Source organism: Triticum aestivum, chromosome 1A (assembly GCF_018294505.1).
Source record: "Triticum aestivum cultivar Chinese Spring chromosome 1A, IWGSC CS RefSeq v2.1, whole genome shotgun sequence".
NCBI classification, from domain to species: Eukaryota; Viridiplantae; Streptophyta; class Magnoliopsida; order Poales; family Poaceae; genus Triticum; species Triticum aestivum.
The window spans coordinates 406,264,024-406,280,133 of NC_057794.1; the positions used below are offsets into that span (position 1 = coordinate 406,264,024).

Here is a 16,110-nt window from a genome sequence, read left to right on the forward strand (position 1 = left end):
GATGGCCCGTGCTGTTGTTCCGTTGAATTTTAATGCGTTCCTTGAGAAAGCAAAGTTGAAAGATGATGGCAGCAATTACATGGACTGGGTCCGTAACTTGAGGATTATCCTCATTGCTGCACAGAAGAATTACGTCCTGGAAGCACCGCTGGGTGCCAGGCCTGGTGCTGGAGTAACACCAGATGTTATGAACGTCTGGCAGAGCAAAGCTGATGACTACTCAATAGTTCAGTGTGCCATGCTTTACGGCTTAGAATCAGGACTTCAACGACGTTTTGAACGTCATGGAGCATATGAGATGTTCCAGGAGTTGAAGTTAATATTTCAAGCAAATGCCCGGATTGAGAGATATGAAGTCTCTAATAAGTTCTATAGCTGCATATACTCAAAATGTCTGGGTATAATAATCACTTGATTCAATTGGGAGTTAATCTTCCAGATGATTGCGTCATTGACAGAATTCTCCAATCACTTCCACCTAGCTACAAGAGCTTCGTGATGAACTATAATATGCAAGGGATGGTTAAGACAATTCCCGAGCTCTCCGCAATGCTGAAAGCTGCGGAGGTAGAAATCAAGAAGGAGCATCAAGTGTTGATGGTCAACAATACCACTAGTTTCAAGAAAAAGGGCAAAGGGAAGAAGAAGGGGAACTTCAAAAAGAACAGCAAGCAAGTTGCTGCTCAGGAGAATAAACCCAAATATGGACCTAAGCCTGAAACTGAGTGCTTCTACTGCAAGTAGACTGGTCACTGGAAGCGGAACTGCCCCAAGTGTTTGGCGGATAAGAAGGATGGCAAGGTGAACAAAGGTATATATGATATACATGTTATTGATGTGTACCTTACTAATGCTCGCAGTAGCACCTGGGTATTTGATACTGGTTCTGTTGCTAATATTTGCAACTTGAAACAGGGACTACAGATTAAGCGAAGATTGGCTAAGGACGAGGTGATGATGCGCGTGGGAAATGGTTCCAAAGTCGATGTGATCGCGGTTGGCACGCTACCTCTACATCTACCTTCGGGATTAGTATTGGACCTAAATAATTGTTATTTGGTGCCAGCGTTGAGCATGAACATTATATCCGGATCTTGTTTGATGCGAGACGGTTATTCATTTAAATCAGAGAATAATGGTTGTGCTATTTATATGAGTAATATCTTTTATGGTCATGCACCCTTGAAGAGTGGTCTATTATTATTAAATCTCGATAGTACTGACACACATATTCATAATGTTGAAACCAAAAGATGCAGAGTTGATAATGATAGTGCAACTTATTTATGGCACTGCCGTTTAGGTCATATCAGTGTAAAGCGCATGAAGAAACTCCATACTGATGGACTTTTGGAACCACTTGATTATGAATCACTTGGTACTTGCGAACCGTGCCTTATGGGCAAGATGACCAAAACACCATTCTCCGGTACTATGGAGAGAGCAACAAATTTGTTGGAAATCATACATACAAATGTATGTGGTCCGATGAATGTTGAGGCTCGTGGCGGATATCGTTATTTTCTCACCTTCACAGATGACTTAAGCAGATATGGATATATCTACTTAATGAAACATAAGTCTGAAACATTTGAAAAGTTTAAAGAATTTCAGAGTGAAGTTGAAAATCATCATAACAAGAAAATAAAATTCCTACGATCTGATTGTGGAGGAGAATAATTTGAGTTACGAGTTTGGTGAACATTTGAAACAATGCGGAATAGTTTCGCAACTCACGCCACCCGGAACACCACAGCGTAATGGTGTGTCCGAACGTCATAATTGCACTTTACTAGATATGGTGCGATCTATGATGTCTCTTACTGATTTACCGCTATCATTTTGGGGTTATGCTTTAGAGACGGTTGCATTCACGTTAAATAGGGCACCATCAAAATCCGTTGAGACGACACCTTATGAACTATGGTTTGGCAAGAAACCAAAGTTGTCGTTTCTGAAAGTTTGGGGCTGCGATGCTTATGTGAAAAAGTTTCAACCTGATAAGCTCGAACCCAAATCAGAGAAATGTGTCTTCATAGGATATCCAAAAGAAACTATTGGATACACCTTCTATCACAGATCCGAAGGCAAGACTTTTGTTGCTAAATTCGGAAACTTTCTAGAGAAGGAGTTTCTCTCGAAAGAAGTGAGTGGGAGGAAAGTAGAACTTGATGAGGTAACTGCACCTGCTCCCTTATTGGAAAGTAGTACATCACATAAACCGGTTTCTGTGACACCTACACCAATTAGTGAGGAAGCTAATGATGATGATCATGAAACTTCAGAACAGGTTACTACTGAACCTCGTAGATCAGCCAGAGTAAGATCCGCACCAGAGTGGTACGGTAATCCTGTTCTGGAAGTCATGCTACTAGATCATGATGAACCTACGAACTATGAAGAAGCGATGGTGAGCCCAGATTCCGCAAAATGGCATGAAGCCATGAAATCTGAGATGGGATCCATGTATGAGAACAAAGTATGGACTTTGGTTGCCTTGCCCAAAGATCGGCAAGCAATTGAGAATAAATGGATCTTCAAGAAGAAGACTGATGCTGACGGTAATGTTACTGTCTACAAAGCTCGACTGGTTGCAAAAGGTTTTCGACAAGTTCAAGGGATTGACTACGATGAGACCTTCTCACCCGTAGCGATGCTTAAGTCTGTCCGAATCATGTTAGCAATTGCCGCATTGTATGATTATGAAATTTGGCAGATGGATGTCAAAACTGCATTCCTGAATGGATTTCTAGAAGAAGAGTTGTATATGATGCAGCCGGAAGGTTTTTTCAATCCAAAGGGAGCTAACAAAGTGTGCAAGCTCCAGCGATCCATTTATGGACTGGTGCAAGCCTCTCGGAGTTGGAAGAAATGCTTTCATAATGTTATCAAAGCATTTGGTTTTGTACAGACTTTTGGAGAAGCCTGTATTTACAAGAAAGTGAGTGGGAGCTCTGTAGCATTTCTGATATTATATGTAGATGACATATTACTAATCGAAAATGATATAGAATTTCTGGATAGCATAAAGGGATACTTGAATAAGAGTTATTCAATGAAAGACCTCGGTGAAGCTGCTTACATATTGGGCATTAAGATCTATAGAGATAGATCAAGACGCTTAATTGGACTTTCACAAAGCACATACCTTGACAAAATTTTGAAGAAGTTCAAAATGGATCAAGCAAAGAAAGGACTCTTGCCTGTGTTACAAGGTGTGAAATTGAGTAAGACTCAATGCCCGACCACTTCAGAAGATAGAGAGAAAATGAAAGATGTTCCCTATGCTTCAGCCATAGGCTCTATCATGTATGCAATGCTGTGTACCAGACCTGATGTATGTCTTGCTATAAGTCTAGCAGGGAGGTACCAAAGTAATCCAGGAGTGGATCACTGGACAGCGGTCAAGAACATCCTGAAATACCTGAAAAGGACTAAGGATATGTTTCTCGTATATGGAGGTGACGAAGAGCTCATCGTAAATGGTTACGTTGATGCAAGCTTTGACACTGATCTGGACGATTCTAAATCGCAAACCGGATATGTGTTTACATTAAACGGTGGAGCTGTCAGTTGGTGCAGTTCTAAACAAAGCGTTGTGGCGGGATCTACATGTGAAGCGGAGTACATAGCTGCTTCAGAAGCAGCAAACGAAGGAGTCTGGATGAAGGAGTTTATATCCGATCTAGGTGTCATACCTAGTGCATCGGGTCCAATGAAAATCTTTTGTGACAATACTGGTGCAATTGCCTTGGCAAAGGAATCCAGATTTCACAAGAGAACCAAACACATCAAGAGATGCTTCAATTCCATCTGGGATCTAGTCCAGGTGGGAGACATAGAGATTTGCAAGATACATACGGATCTGAATGTAGCACACCCGTTGACTAAGCCTCTTCCACGAGCAAAAAATGATCAGCACCAAAGCTCCATGGGTGTTAGAATCATTACTGTGTAAATCTAGATTATTGACTCTAGTGCAAGTGGGAGACTGAAAGAAATATGCCCTAGAGGCAATAATAAAGTTATTATTTATTTCCTTATATCATGATAAATGTTTATTATTCATGCTAGAATTGTATTATCCGGAAACATAATACTTGTGTGAATACATAGACAAACTAAACGTCACTAGTGTGCCTCTACTTGACCAGCTCGTTAATCAAAGATGGTTATGTTTCCTAACCATAGACATGTGTTGTCATTTGATTAACGAGATCACATCATTAGGAGAATGATGTGATTGACATGACCCATTCCATTAGCTTAGCACCCGATCGTTTAGTATGTTGCTATTGCTTTCTTCATGACATATACATGTTCCTATGACTATGAGATTATGCAACTCCCGTTTGCCGGAGGAACACTTTGTGTGCTACCAAATGTCACAACGTAACTGGGTGATTATAAAGGAGCTCTATAGGTGTCTCCAAAGGTACATGTTGGGTTGGCGTATTTCGAGATTAGGATTTGTCACTCCAATTGTCGGAGAGGTATCTCTGGGCCCTCTCGGTAATGCACATCACATAAGCCTTGCAAGCATTGCAACTAATGAGTTAGTTGCGAGATGATGTATTACGAAACGAGTAAAGAGACTTGCCGGTAACGAGATTGAACTAGGTATTGAGATACCGACGATCGAATCTCGGGCAAGTAACATACCGATGACAAAGGGAACAAAGTATGTTGTTATGCGGTCTGACCGATAAAAGATCTTCGTAGAATATGTGGGAGCCAATATGAGCATCCAGGTTCCGCTATTGGTTATTGACCGGAGACATGTCTCGGTCATGTCTACATTGTTATCGAACCCGTAGGGTCCGCACGCTTAACGTTACGATGACAGTTTCATTTTGAGTTTATATATTTTGATGTACCGAAGTTTGTTCAGAGTCCCGGATGTGATCACGGACATGACCAGGAGTCTAGAAATGGTCGAGACATAAAGATTGATATATTGGACGGCTATATTCGGACACCGGAAGTGTTCCGGGTGATTTCGGAGAAAATCGGAGTGCCGGAGGGTTACCGGAACCCCCCGGGAGAAGTAATGGGCTTTATGGGCCCTAGTGGAGAGAGAGGGGCGGCCAGGGTGGGCCGCGCGCCCCCTTCCCCTCTGGTCCGAATTGGACTAGGAGAGGGGGGCGGCGCCCCCTTTCCTTCTCCCTCTCCCCCTTCCTTTCCCCCTCCTAGTAGGAGTAGGAAAGAGGGGAGTCCTACTCCTACTAGGAGGAGGACTCCTCCTCCTTGGCGCGCCCCAAGGGACGGCCTTCCCTCTTGCTCCTTTATATACGGGGGCAGGGGGGCACCTCTAGACACACAAGTTGATCTTCAAGATCGTTTTCTTAGCCGTGTGCGGTGCCCCCTCCACTATAGTCCTCGATAATATTGTAGTGGTGCTTAGGCGAAGCCCTGCGACAGTAGAACATCAAGATCGTCACCATGCCGTCGTGCTGACGGAACTCTTCCCCAACACTTTGCTGGATCGGAGTCCGGGGATCGTCATCGAGCATATGTGTGCTAGAACTCGGAGGTGCTGTAGTTTCGGTGCTTGATCGGTCGGGCCGTGAAGACGTACTACTACATCAACCGCGTTGTCATAACGCTTCCGCTGTCGGTCTACGAGGGTACGTAGACTACACTCTCCCCTCTCGTTGTCATGCATCACCATGATCTTGCGTGTGCGTAGGAATTTTTTTGAAATTACTACGTTCCCCTATAGCGAGGGCTTGTGATAGTTGTGCGGTGGGTACGTTTTTCAGGTCGATCGTGCAGTCATGGGGTTTCATGCTTTGAGTAGTCCACATGTGGTTTTTTTTGTATCTTTTTTTCAATTTCCTGTTAATGAATTGAGCAATTTTGTTATGCTTAATTATTCGACAAGGCAAATCTTTTGCTTCCGTTTAAATAAATAAATAAAATGAAATTGTCCTTTTTCACATAAATCTATCTGTAGAGTAGAATATACTACATAGTTAATCGTTGGGGCAAATATTTTGCCTCCATTTCAGTAAAATGAAAAGAAATGGAAGCATCTTACATTTTTGCATAAATCTATTTGCCAAGTAACAATACTACAATGTTACACATAGAAATAAGGTTTTATACTAAGCACACAAGTCAGGCCAACCGCGAGCTCTGGCAAAAAAATAAAATAGGTCAACCCAAGCCGTTTAACTTTGACCAATAGAACAAGCCGAGAGATCGCCATTTGAATCCGGCCAAACCAACCCAAAACACAATCGATTATTGCCTTGTCCTCTACCCAAACATGTGCGTCCATGGTCCATATGGCCAGCCTCTCCACTCTCCAGCCCAAGCGTGCTCGGCCTAGACGCACACTCGCCGCCCACTTGCATTCTGTCCACGCGCTTTTTCGAGGCGCAAAAAGCTCTCACACTTCTCACTCGAGCTCACCAAAATCTGATCCTAAAGACCAGTAGATCACCGTGAAGCGCTGCTCATCTTCACCTATAAAAATGACCACTGACCAGTGCCTATCGATCACCAAAACACACGCAGAAAACATATGCCACATAGTTCAGCTAGCTAGCTACCATGGCGGTCTACTATGGCAGCGCCCTCTCGGCCGTCCTGCTGCTCTCCTTGTTGATTTTCGCCCTCTGCGACGACGCGACACCGTCCACGCCGGTGTCACCGTCCACCGCGTGCAACGACACGACGGACCCCACGTTCTGCCGGACCGTGCTGCCGCCGCACGGCACGAGCGACCTCTACACCTACGGCCGCTTCTCCGTCGCCAAGTCCCTCGCCAGCGCCAACAAGTTTGTCGGCCTCGTCGACCACTACCTGTCCCGCCACCGCCACCTCTCACGCAGCGCGATCGGCGCGCTGCAGGACTGCAAGCTCCTCTCCGAGCTCAACGTCGACTTCCTCTCCGCCACCGGCACTGCGCTCAAGGGCACGGAGACGCTCCTCGACCCGCAGGCCGACGACGTACAGACGTTGCTCTCGGCGATCCTGACCAACCAGGAGACATGTCTCGACGGCCTTCAGGCCGCGTCGGGATCGTGGTCGGACCGTGGCGGCGGCCTCGCCGAGCCGATCTCCAACGGCACCAAGCTCTACAGTCTCTCGCTGTCACTCTTCACCAGGGCATGGGTGACCACGGCGAAGGCGCCCAAGGGCGCCAAGAAACCGCACCACGGCCACAAGAAGCCGCCGACGGCCCCGACGAACGTGAGGAGGGGGCTGTTCGACGCGAAAGACGAGGAGATGGTCCGGAGAATGGCGATCGAGGGGCCCCAAGGGACGGTGGCGGTGAACAGGGCCGTGACGGTGCACCAGGGTGGCTCCGGGAACTACACGACGGTCGGGGATGCCGTGGCGGCCGCGCCCACCAACCTCAACGGCAGCGCCGGGTACTACGTGATATACGTGCTCGCGGGCGTGTACGAGGAGAACGTGGAGGTGCCCAAGAAGATGAAGTACGTCATGATGATCGGCGATGGGATCGGACAGACGGTGATCACCGGCAACCGGAGCGTTGTCGATGGCTGGACCACCTTCCACTCGGCCACCGTTGGTAAGTGCACAATGCATATATGCATATGACACATTACTTTCTTGGTGAAAAGAAATGCAATCGTTGACAACGACAAGAGAAACACATCGAACACTTCAACCTGTCAAACCTTTTGGTCTTTTGTTCACGTCAATATTTTTTTACTCTCTTTTGGTCTTTTGGGTATAGAACATACTCCTACTTTTTACCAATATAGGAGGCCGGTGCTCTACATTTGCAGTGAGAAAAAAGGGGAAATAGGTATCTCAAAAAAAGAAGAAGAAGGGGGAAATAGGTTCAACATAAAAAAGAAGAAGGGGAAAATAGGTTGGTTACAAATTTTGGATTAGCTAGATAAGAGCAAGGTTCATCTATAATCTAATAGCGAACTCATATATAGTTAGTCTTAGTTGCATACTATGTCATTAATATGTGGCCCTTCTTTTTCTTTCACAAAGGGTGTTGGAGTCCGTGCTGCAACGGACTATAATCTTAAAACATGATTCTCTTATGTCTCTTCGAACTAAGCAAAAATATAAGTTATACATCGTATTCAGTTTTGTTCTTCTTGTTTTTAGGCACACTGAGCACAAAGTAAGTAATACGCACACGCACACACACATGCAACAATCGCTTTTGAAAAAAGAAAAATAGGAGGTCGGATGATTGAATTATTTACAATTGGCCAAAGTGATGTTTGCATGCATACCTAAATTAACTTTCACATTTCATCATGAAACTTTGCAAACATGCACTATACATCTATATTTACGTATGTATTTTTTTCAGGATTTTTGAAACTTATTCTTTTTTTTGAAAATCGAGCTCCAATAGCAGTTTCACGAAAACAACAGCTCATGAAATCATCTTATGAATGGAGGAATTATGTAAAATCAAATTTCAAAAGGTTTGGATGATTTTCGGTTTAAGAATCTAAAAAAAATCAGTTTAAGAATGGAGGGACTAGGTCGATGACCAAACAAGAGGCAAGCTGGTAACTAGTGGGCATTTGTGAGCTTTGCACTTCGAATAAAGGAAAATATAAAATGGGAGTGTCACTAGCTAGGCGTGCCCTCTGCTGGCAAATGGCTAGGGAGGATGAAACCTAAAAAACGTCGCTTTAATTTGGTCCCATGACACCAGTGCTGGCAATGGAGCGAATTAATGAGTTGGTCCGTGTCGGATCTCAATTTTGTCTCGTGTCTCGTCACATCATCATGCACTACCTAGTTGCGCCCGGAGAGCAAACATGCGCACACATATGCGTCACCTTCCGCTAACATGTCCACAAATTTGATTATAGTAGCACGGAAAATATAATATTTTGGTTTCAATAACTTAATTTTTTGTTATGAACTTAATTTGAATGTACGCATGTCACAGCTGTGCATGGGCAAGGATTCGTGGCGATGAACATGACGATCCGGAACACGGCCGGCCCAGCGAAGCACCAGGCGGTGGCGCTCCGGTCGAGCGCCGACCTGTCGACCTTCTACAGCTGCAGCTTCGAGGCGTACCAGGACACGCTCTACACGCACTCCCTCCGCCAGTTCTACCGCGGCTGCGAGGTGCACGGCACCGTGGACTACGTGTTCGGCAACGCCGCCGTCGTCTTCCAGGACTGCACCTTCTACTCCCGCCTCCCCATGCAGGGCCAGAGCAACACCGTCACGGCGCAGGGCCGCACCAATCCGGAGCAGAACACCGGCACCTCCATCCAGGGCTGCACCCTCCTCCCGTCCCCGGAGCTCGCGGCCAACGCCGCCTTTGACACGCGCACCTTCCTCGGCCGGCCGTGGAAGAATTACTCGCGCACGGTGGTCATGGAGTCGTACATCGGCGGCCTCGTCGACGCCACCGGGTGGATGCCATGGTCCGGGGACTTCGCGCTCGACACGCTCTACTATGCCGAGTACAACAACTCCGGGCCGGGCGCCGACACCGGCCGTCGGGTCAGCTGGCCGGGCTACCACGTGCTAGGCGACGGCGCCGATGCCGGCAACTTTACCGTCGACAGTATGGTGCTCGGGGGCAACTGGCTGCCGCAGACCGGCGTGCCCTTCACCAGCGGATTGAAATATTGACCCGTCAACTTATTATCATATATGCTTCAAACTGTAGACATATATTTACAGTAGGTAAATCACCTACTGTTTGTCTTAAAAAACTACAACATATTGATAATGTGGTCTGACTACTTGGGATTACTTATTATATGACTAGAGGTGGAAGGACGAACGTAAGCAACAATAACAGATACAGTAGTGTTGTGTGGATCTGCTAGCCGGCTACTTTTGCTACCTATAGATCTTTTGTATGCGTGTGTAACAATGAGATAAAGTTGTATTACATGGAAATCTAATTGTGGTTCACAGCCTAACATTTTGGTGCTTTGTTGTTTGACCATTTTATTTTTTACAGTTTTGCTAAAGCACATCTACATGTGTCATAAGTATTGCACATCTAAGTCCTATGTCATTGATCTTACATCGAGATTCGTGTGGATAATTCTTTTTTTTTTCTTTTTCTTTTATGCTTGATTCACTCACTTAGATGTGCAATAACTAGGGCACATCTAGATGTTCCCTAGACACACCCTATTTTATTTATCTCACTTAACTCTGATTATACCTATTACGTGAAGATCCACCCGAGTGAGGCAAGTCCTTCGTGAACGATGGCCATGACGGGTTAGACAATGTTGCTTCTCTGTGGACCCTTCGTGGCTGGAGCCCTCCATGGACTCGCGCATCCGTTACCCTTCGTGGGTTGAAGTCTTCATCAACGTAGACGTACGATAGCACCACCTATCGGAACCATGCAAAAAATCTTCGTGTCCCCATTGTGTTTGCCTTCACCAAACCCTCTCTTTTACTTACATGTGGAGTGTTCTACATTCCGCTGCTATACTCTTAGACTTGCGTATGTAGGGTGTTACTTGACTTGTCATAATTGCTAAAATCTGCCTACAACTAAAATCAGGAAAATGATAGATTTTTATTTAATCAAGTAGTCTAATCATCCCCCTCTTGACATACTTTCGATCCTACAAGAGGTATCAGAGCTTTGGTCTTTGTTAGCCTTGATTTTCATTGCTTTGGTGATCATAGCCATGGTTTCACAACCTAGGAGGGTATAGCGTCTAGTGAGGGTAACTATCACCGAAGAGGTCCTTACTTTGATGGCACAAATTTTGCTAGTTGGAAGTACAAGATGAAAATGCATATTCTTGGTCATAACCCCGCCGCTTGGGATGTTGTTCGCACTGGATTACAAGGTGAATTCTTTGAGGACGATAGAGAACCGGATTGTGAAGCGACCGCGGAAGAATTAAAGATGCTGCAATAGAATGCTCAATCTTGCAATATTCTTTTCAATGGATTGTGCCCCGAAGAATTCAACAAAATCAGCCGCCTTGAGAATGCAAAGGAAATTTGGGACACTTTGGTTGATATGTACGAAGGTGTCGAATCCATCAAGGAATCCAAGTTGGGTGTGCTTCAAAGTCAACTTGACAAATTCAAGATGAAAGATGGTGAAAGAGTCACCAAAATGTACTCTAGGTATGCTCTCATCACAAATGAGATTGCCGGCTTAGGGAGTGAAGAGAGGACCGACAAGTTCATCATCAAGAAGATCCTTAGAGCCTTGGATGGAAAACATGATACCGTGTGCACATTGATCCAAATGATGCCCAATTACAAAGATCTCAAGCCCATGGAAGTCATTGATAGAATTGTTGCTCATGAGATGTCACTCAAGTATAAGAAAGAGTTGCACAACATGTCAAGTGGTGCTTACAAAGCTTCAAGTGATGATCCTACAACATCAAGTGACAAGCTAGTCTCCAATGAAGAATTGAGCTTAATGGTGAAAAACTTCTACAAGTTCTACAAGAGTAGAAGCAAAGATAGAAGCTCCAAGTTAAGGTCCTACAATATGAAAAGATCTTCCAGTCGTGATCGTAATTGCTACAATTTTGAAAGACCCGGACACTACTCCAATGAGTGTGCGACGCCCTACAAGAAAAGAGAAGACTCACCAAATAGGAGAAGTAGAAGAGATGAATCACCTCCAAGAGAGAGAAGGAGTAGAGATGATCATTATGAACGAAGACCCTCTCAAAGAAGCAATGATTTGGAAAGGAAAGATAAGTCATCAAAGAGCTACACAAGACGAAGACATCAAGCTCATGTTGGTGAATGGGTTTCCGGTTCCGACTCTGACAGCTACTCTGAGATAAGCTATCACTCTGACTCTGAATATACTCAAGATGAAGGTATTGTCGGACTTGCTCTAGTATCATCCAACTCCCATGACCTATTTTATTCACCAAATGAAGGAATTGGAAGATGCTTCATGGCTAAAGGCTCCAAGGTATCACACCCCGAGTATCTTGATTTCAATAGTCATGAACATGATTTTCTAGGTGATGATATGTAACACCCTCGATGCGGCTATATCTCCCACGTGTCGAAGCACGACTTAGAGGCATAACCGCATTGAAGGCAATGTCGCAAGAGCGGTAATCTTTACACATCCCATGTACTGAATAAGAAAAGAGGTACATAGTTGGCTTACAATCGCCACTTCACAAAATACATGAATAAAGCATAACATCATCCAGATACAATCAAGGTCCGACTACGGAACCAAAATAAAGAAGACTACCCCTAATGCTACAGATCCCCGATCGCCCCAACTGGGTTCCACTACTGATCAACTGGAAACAAAACAACACAACGAACATGATCTTCATCAAGCTCCTCCTTGAGCTCGGTTGCGCCACCTGTGAAGGAAATATGCCCTAGAGGCAATAATAAAGTTATTATTTATTTCCTTATATCATGATAAAACTTTATTATTCATGCTAGAATTGTATTAACCAGGAAACATAATACATGTGTGAATACATAGACAAACAGAGTGTCACTAGTATGCCTCTACTTGACTAGCTCGTTGATAAAAAATGGTTATGTTTCCTAGCCATAGACATGAGTTGTCATTTGATTAATGGGATCACATCATTAGGAGAATGATGTGATTGACTTGACCCATTCCGTTAGCATAGCACTTGATTGTTTACTTTGTTGCTATTGCTAACTTCATAACTTATACATGTTCCTATGACTATGAGATTATGCAACTCCCGTTTATCGGAGGAACACTTTGTGTGCTACCAAACGTCACAACGTAACTGGGTGGTTATAAAGGTGCTCTACAGGTGTCTCTGAAGGTACTTGTTGGGTTGGCGTATTTCGAGATTAGGATTTGTCACTCCGATTGTCGGAGAGGTATCTCTGGGCCCTCTCGGTAATGCACATCACTCAAGCCTTGCAAGCATTGCAACTAATAAGTTAGTTATGGGATGATGTATTACGGAACGAGTAAAGAGACTTGCCAGTAACGAGATTGAACTAGGTATTGAGATACCGACGATCGAATCTCGGGCAAGTAACATACCGATGACAAAGGGAACAACGTATGTTGTTATGCGGTCTGACCGATAAAGATCTTCGTAGAATATGTAGGAGCCAATATGAGCATCCAGGTTACACTATTGGTTATTACCGGAGACGTGTCTCGGTCATGTCTACATAGTTCTCGAACCCGTAGGGTCCGCACGCTTAAAGTTTGGTGACGATCGTAATTATGGTTTTTGTGTTTTGATGTACCGAAGGTTGTTCGGAGTCCCGGATGTGATCACAGACATGACGAGGAGTCTCGAAATGGTCGAGACATAAAGATTGATATATGAAAGCCTATATTTGGATATCGGAAATGTTCTGGGTGAAATCGGGATTTTACCGGAGCACCGGGGGGTTACCGGAACCCCCTGGGGGTTAATGGGCCTACATGGGCCCTAAGGGAGAAGAGGAGGGCCGGCCAGGGCAGCCCGCGCCCCCTCCCCCTAGTCCGAGTAGGACAAGGATGGGGGGGGGTGCGCCCCCCTTTCCTCTTTCCCCCTTCCCCTTTCCTTCTCCAACAAGGCAAGAGGGGGAGTCCTACTCCCGGTGGGAGTAGGACTCCTCCAGGCGCACCCCTAGGGCCGGCCGCACCTCCCCCTCTCCCTCCTTTATATACGGGGGCAAGGGGGCACCCCATGAGACACAAGTTGATCTTCGTGATCGTTCCTTAGCCGTGTGCAGTGCCCCCTTCCACCATATTCCATCTCGGTCATATCGTAGCGGTGCTTAGGCGAAGCCATGCGTCGGTAGAATATCATCACCATCATCATGCCGTTGTGCTGACGAAACTCTCCCTCAACACTCGGCTGGATCGGAGCTCAAGGGACGTCACCGAGTTGAACGTGTGCAGAACTCAAAGGTGCCGTACGTTCGGTACTTGGATCGGTCGGATCGGGAAGACGTACGACTACTTCCTCTACGTTGTGTCAACGCTTTCGTCGCCGGTATACGAGGGTATGTAGACAACACTCTCCCCTCTTGTTGCTATGCATCACCATGATCTTGCGTGTGCGTAGGAATTTTTTTGAAATTACTACGTTCCCCAATAGTGGTATCAAAGCCAGGTTTTATGCGTTGATGTTATATGCACGAGTAGAACACAAGTGAGTTGTGGGCAATATAAGTCATACTGCTTACTAGCATGTCATACTTTGGTTCGGCGGTATTTTTGGATGAAGCGGCCTGAACTGACATTACGCGTACGCTTACGCGAGACTGGTTCTACCGACGTGCTTTGCACACAGGTGGCTGGCGGGTGTCAGTTTCTCCAACTTTAGTTGAATCGAGTGTGGCTACGCCCGGTCCTTGCGAAGGTTAAAACAACACCAACTTGACAAACTATCGTTGTGGTTTTGATGCGTAGGTAAGAACGGTTCTTGCTAAGCCCGTAGTAGCCACGTAAAACTTGCAACAACAAAGTAGAGGATGTCTAACTTGTTTTTGCAGGGCATGTTGTGATGTGATATGGTCAAGACATGATGCTAAATTTTATTGTATGAGATGATCATGTTTTTTAACCGAGTTCTTGGCAACTGGCAAGAGCCATATGGTTGTCTCTTTATTTTATGCAATGCAATCGCGCTGTAATGCTTTACTCTATCACTAAGCGGTAGCGATAGTCGTGGAAACATAAGATTGGCGAGACGACAACAATGCTACGATGGAGATCAAGGTGTCGCGCTGGTGACGATGGTGATCATGATGGTACTTCGGAGATGGAGATCACAAGTACAAGATGATGATGGCCATATCGTATTACTTATATTGATTGCATGTGATGTTTATCTTTTATGCATCTTATCTTTCTTTGATTGACGGTAGCAGTATAAGATGATCTCTCACTAAATTTCAAGATAAAAGTATTCTCCCTGAGTATGCACCGTTGCCAAAGTTCACCGTTCCCAGACATCACGTGATGATCGGGTGTGATAAGTTCTACGTCCATCTACAACGGGTGCAAGCCAGTTTTGCACACACAGAATACTCAGGTTAAACTTGACGAGCCTAGCATATGCAGATATGGCCTCGGAACACTGAGACCGAAAGGTCGAGCATGAATCATATAGTAGATATGATCAACATATTGATGTTCACCATTGAAAGCTACTCCATTTCACGTGATGATCGGTTATGCTTTAGTTGATTTGGATCACGTGATCACTTAGAAGATTAGAGAGATGTCTTTCTAAGTGGGAGTTCTTAAGTAATATGATTAATTGAACTTAAATTTATCATGAACTTAGTACCTGATAGTATCTTGCTTGTCTATGTTTGATTGTAGATAGATTGCCCGTGCTGTTGTTCCGTTGAATTTTAATGCGTTCCTTGAGAAAGCAAAGTTGAAAGGTGATGGTAGCAATTACACGGACTGGGTCCGTAACTTGAGGATTATCCTCATTGTTGCACAGAAGAATTACGTCCTAGAAGCACTGCTGGGTGCCAGGCCTGCTGCTGGAGCAACACCAGATGTTATGAATGTCTGGCAGAGCAAAGCTGATGACTACTCGATAGTTCAGTGTGCCATGCTTTATGGCTTAGAATCGGGACTTCAACGACGTTTTGAACATCATGGAGCATATGAGATGTTCCAGGAGTTGAAGTTAATATTTCAAGCAAATGCCCGGATTGAGAGATATGAAGTCTGCAATAAGTTCTATAGCTGCAAGATGGAGGAGAATAGTTCTGTCAGTGAACATATACTCAAAATGTCTAGGTATCATAATCACTTGACTCAACTGGGAGTTAATCTTCCTGTTGATAGTGTCATTGACAGAGTTCTTCAATCACTGCCACCAAGCTACAAGAGCTTCGTTATGAACTATAATATGCAAGGGATGGATAAGATGATTCCCGAGCTCTTCGCAATGTTAAAGGTTGCGGAGGTAGAAATAAAGAAGGAGCATCAAGTGTTGATGGTCAACAAGACCGCCAGTTTCAAGAAAAAGGGCAAAGGGAAGAAGAATGGGAACTTCAAGAAGAACAACAAGCAAGTTGCTGCTCAGGAGAAGAAACCCAAATCTGGACCTAAGCCTGAAACTGAGTGCTTCTACTGCAAGCAGACTGGACACTGGAAGCGGAACTGCCCCAAGTATTTGGCGGATAAAAAGGATGGTAAGG

General features: G+C 44.9%; 1 protein-coding gene across 1 annotated transcript; it reads left to right on the forward strand.

The window, feature by feature from the left end:
• Positions 1-6,469: 6,469 nt before the first annotated feature.
• Positions 6,470-9,936, forward strand: LOC123053297 (pectinesterase). Its single transcript, XM_044476760.1, has 2 exons — positions 6,470-7,546; positions 8,909-9,936. The coding sequence occupies exons 1-2, from the start codon at positions 6,559-6,561 to the stop codon at positions 9,607-9,609; spliced, it is 1,689 nt and encodes a 562-aa protein (XP_044332695.1). The 5' UTR covers positions 6,470-6,558; the 3' UTR covers positions 9,610-9,936.
• The last annotated feature ends 6,174 nt before the right edge of the window (positions 9,937-16,110 follow it).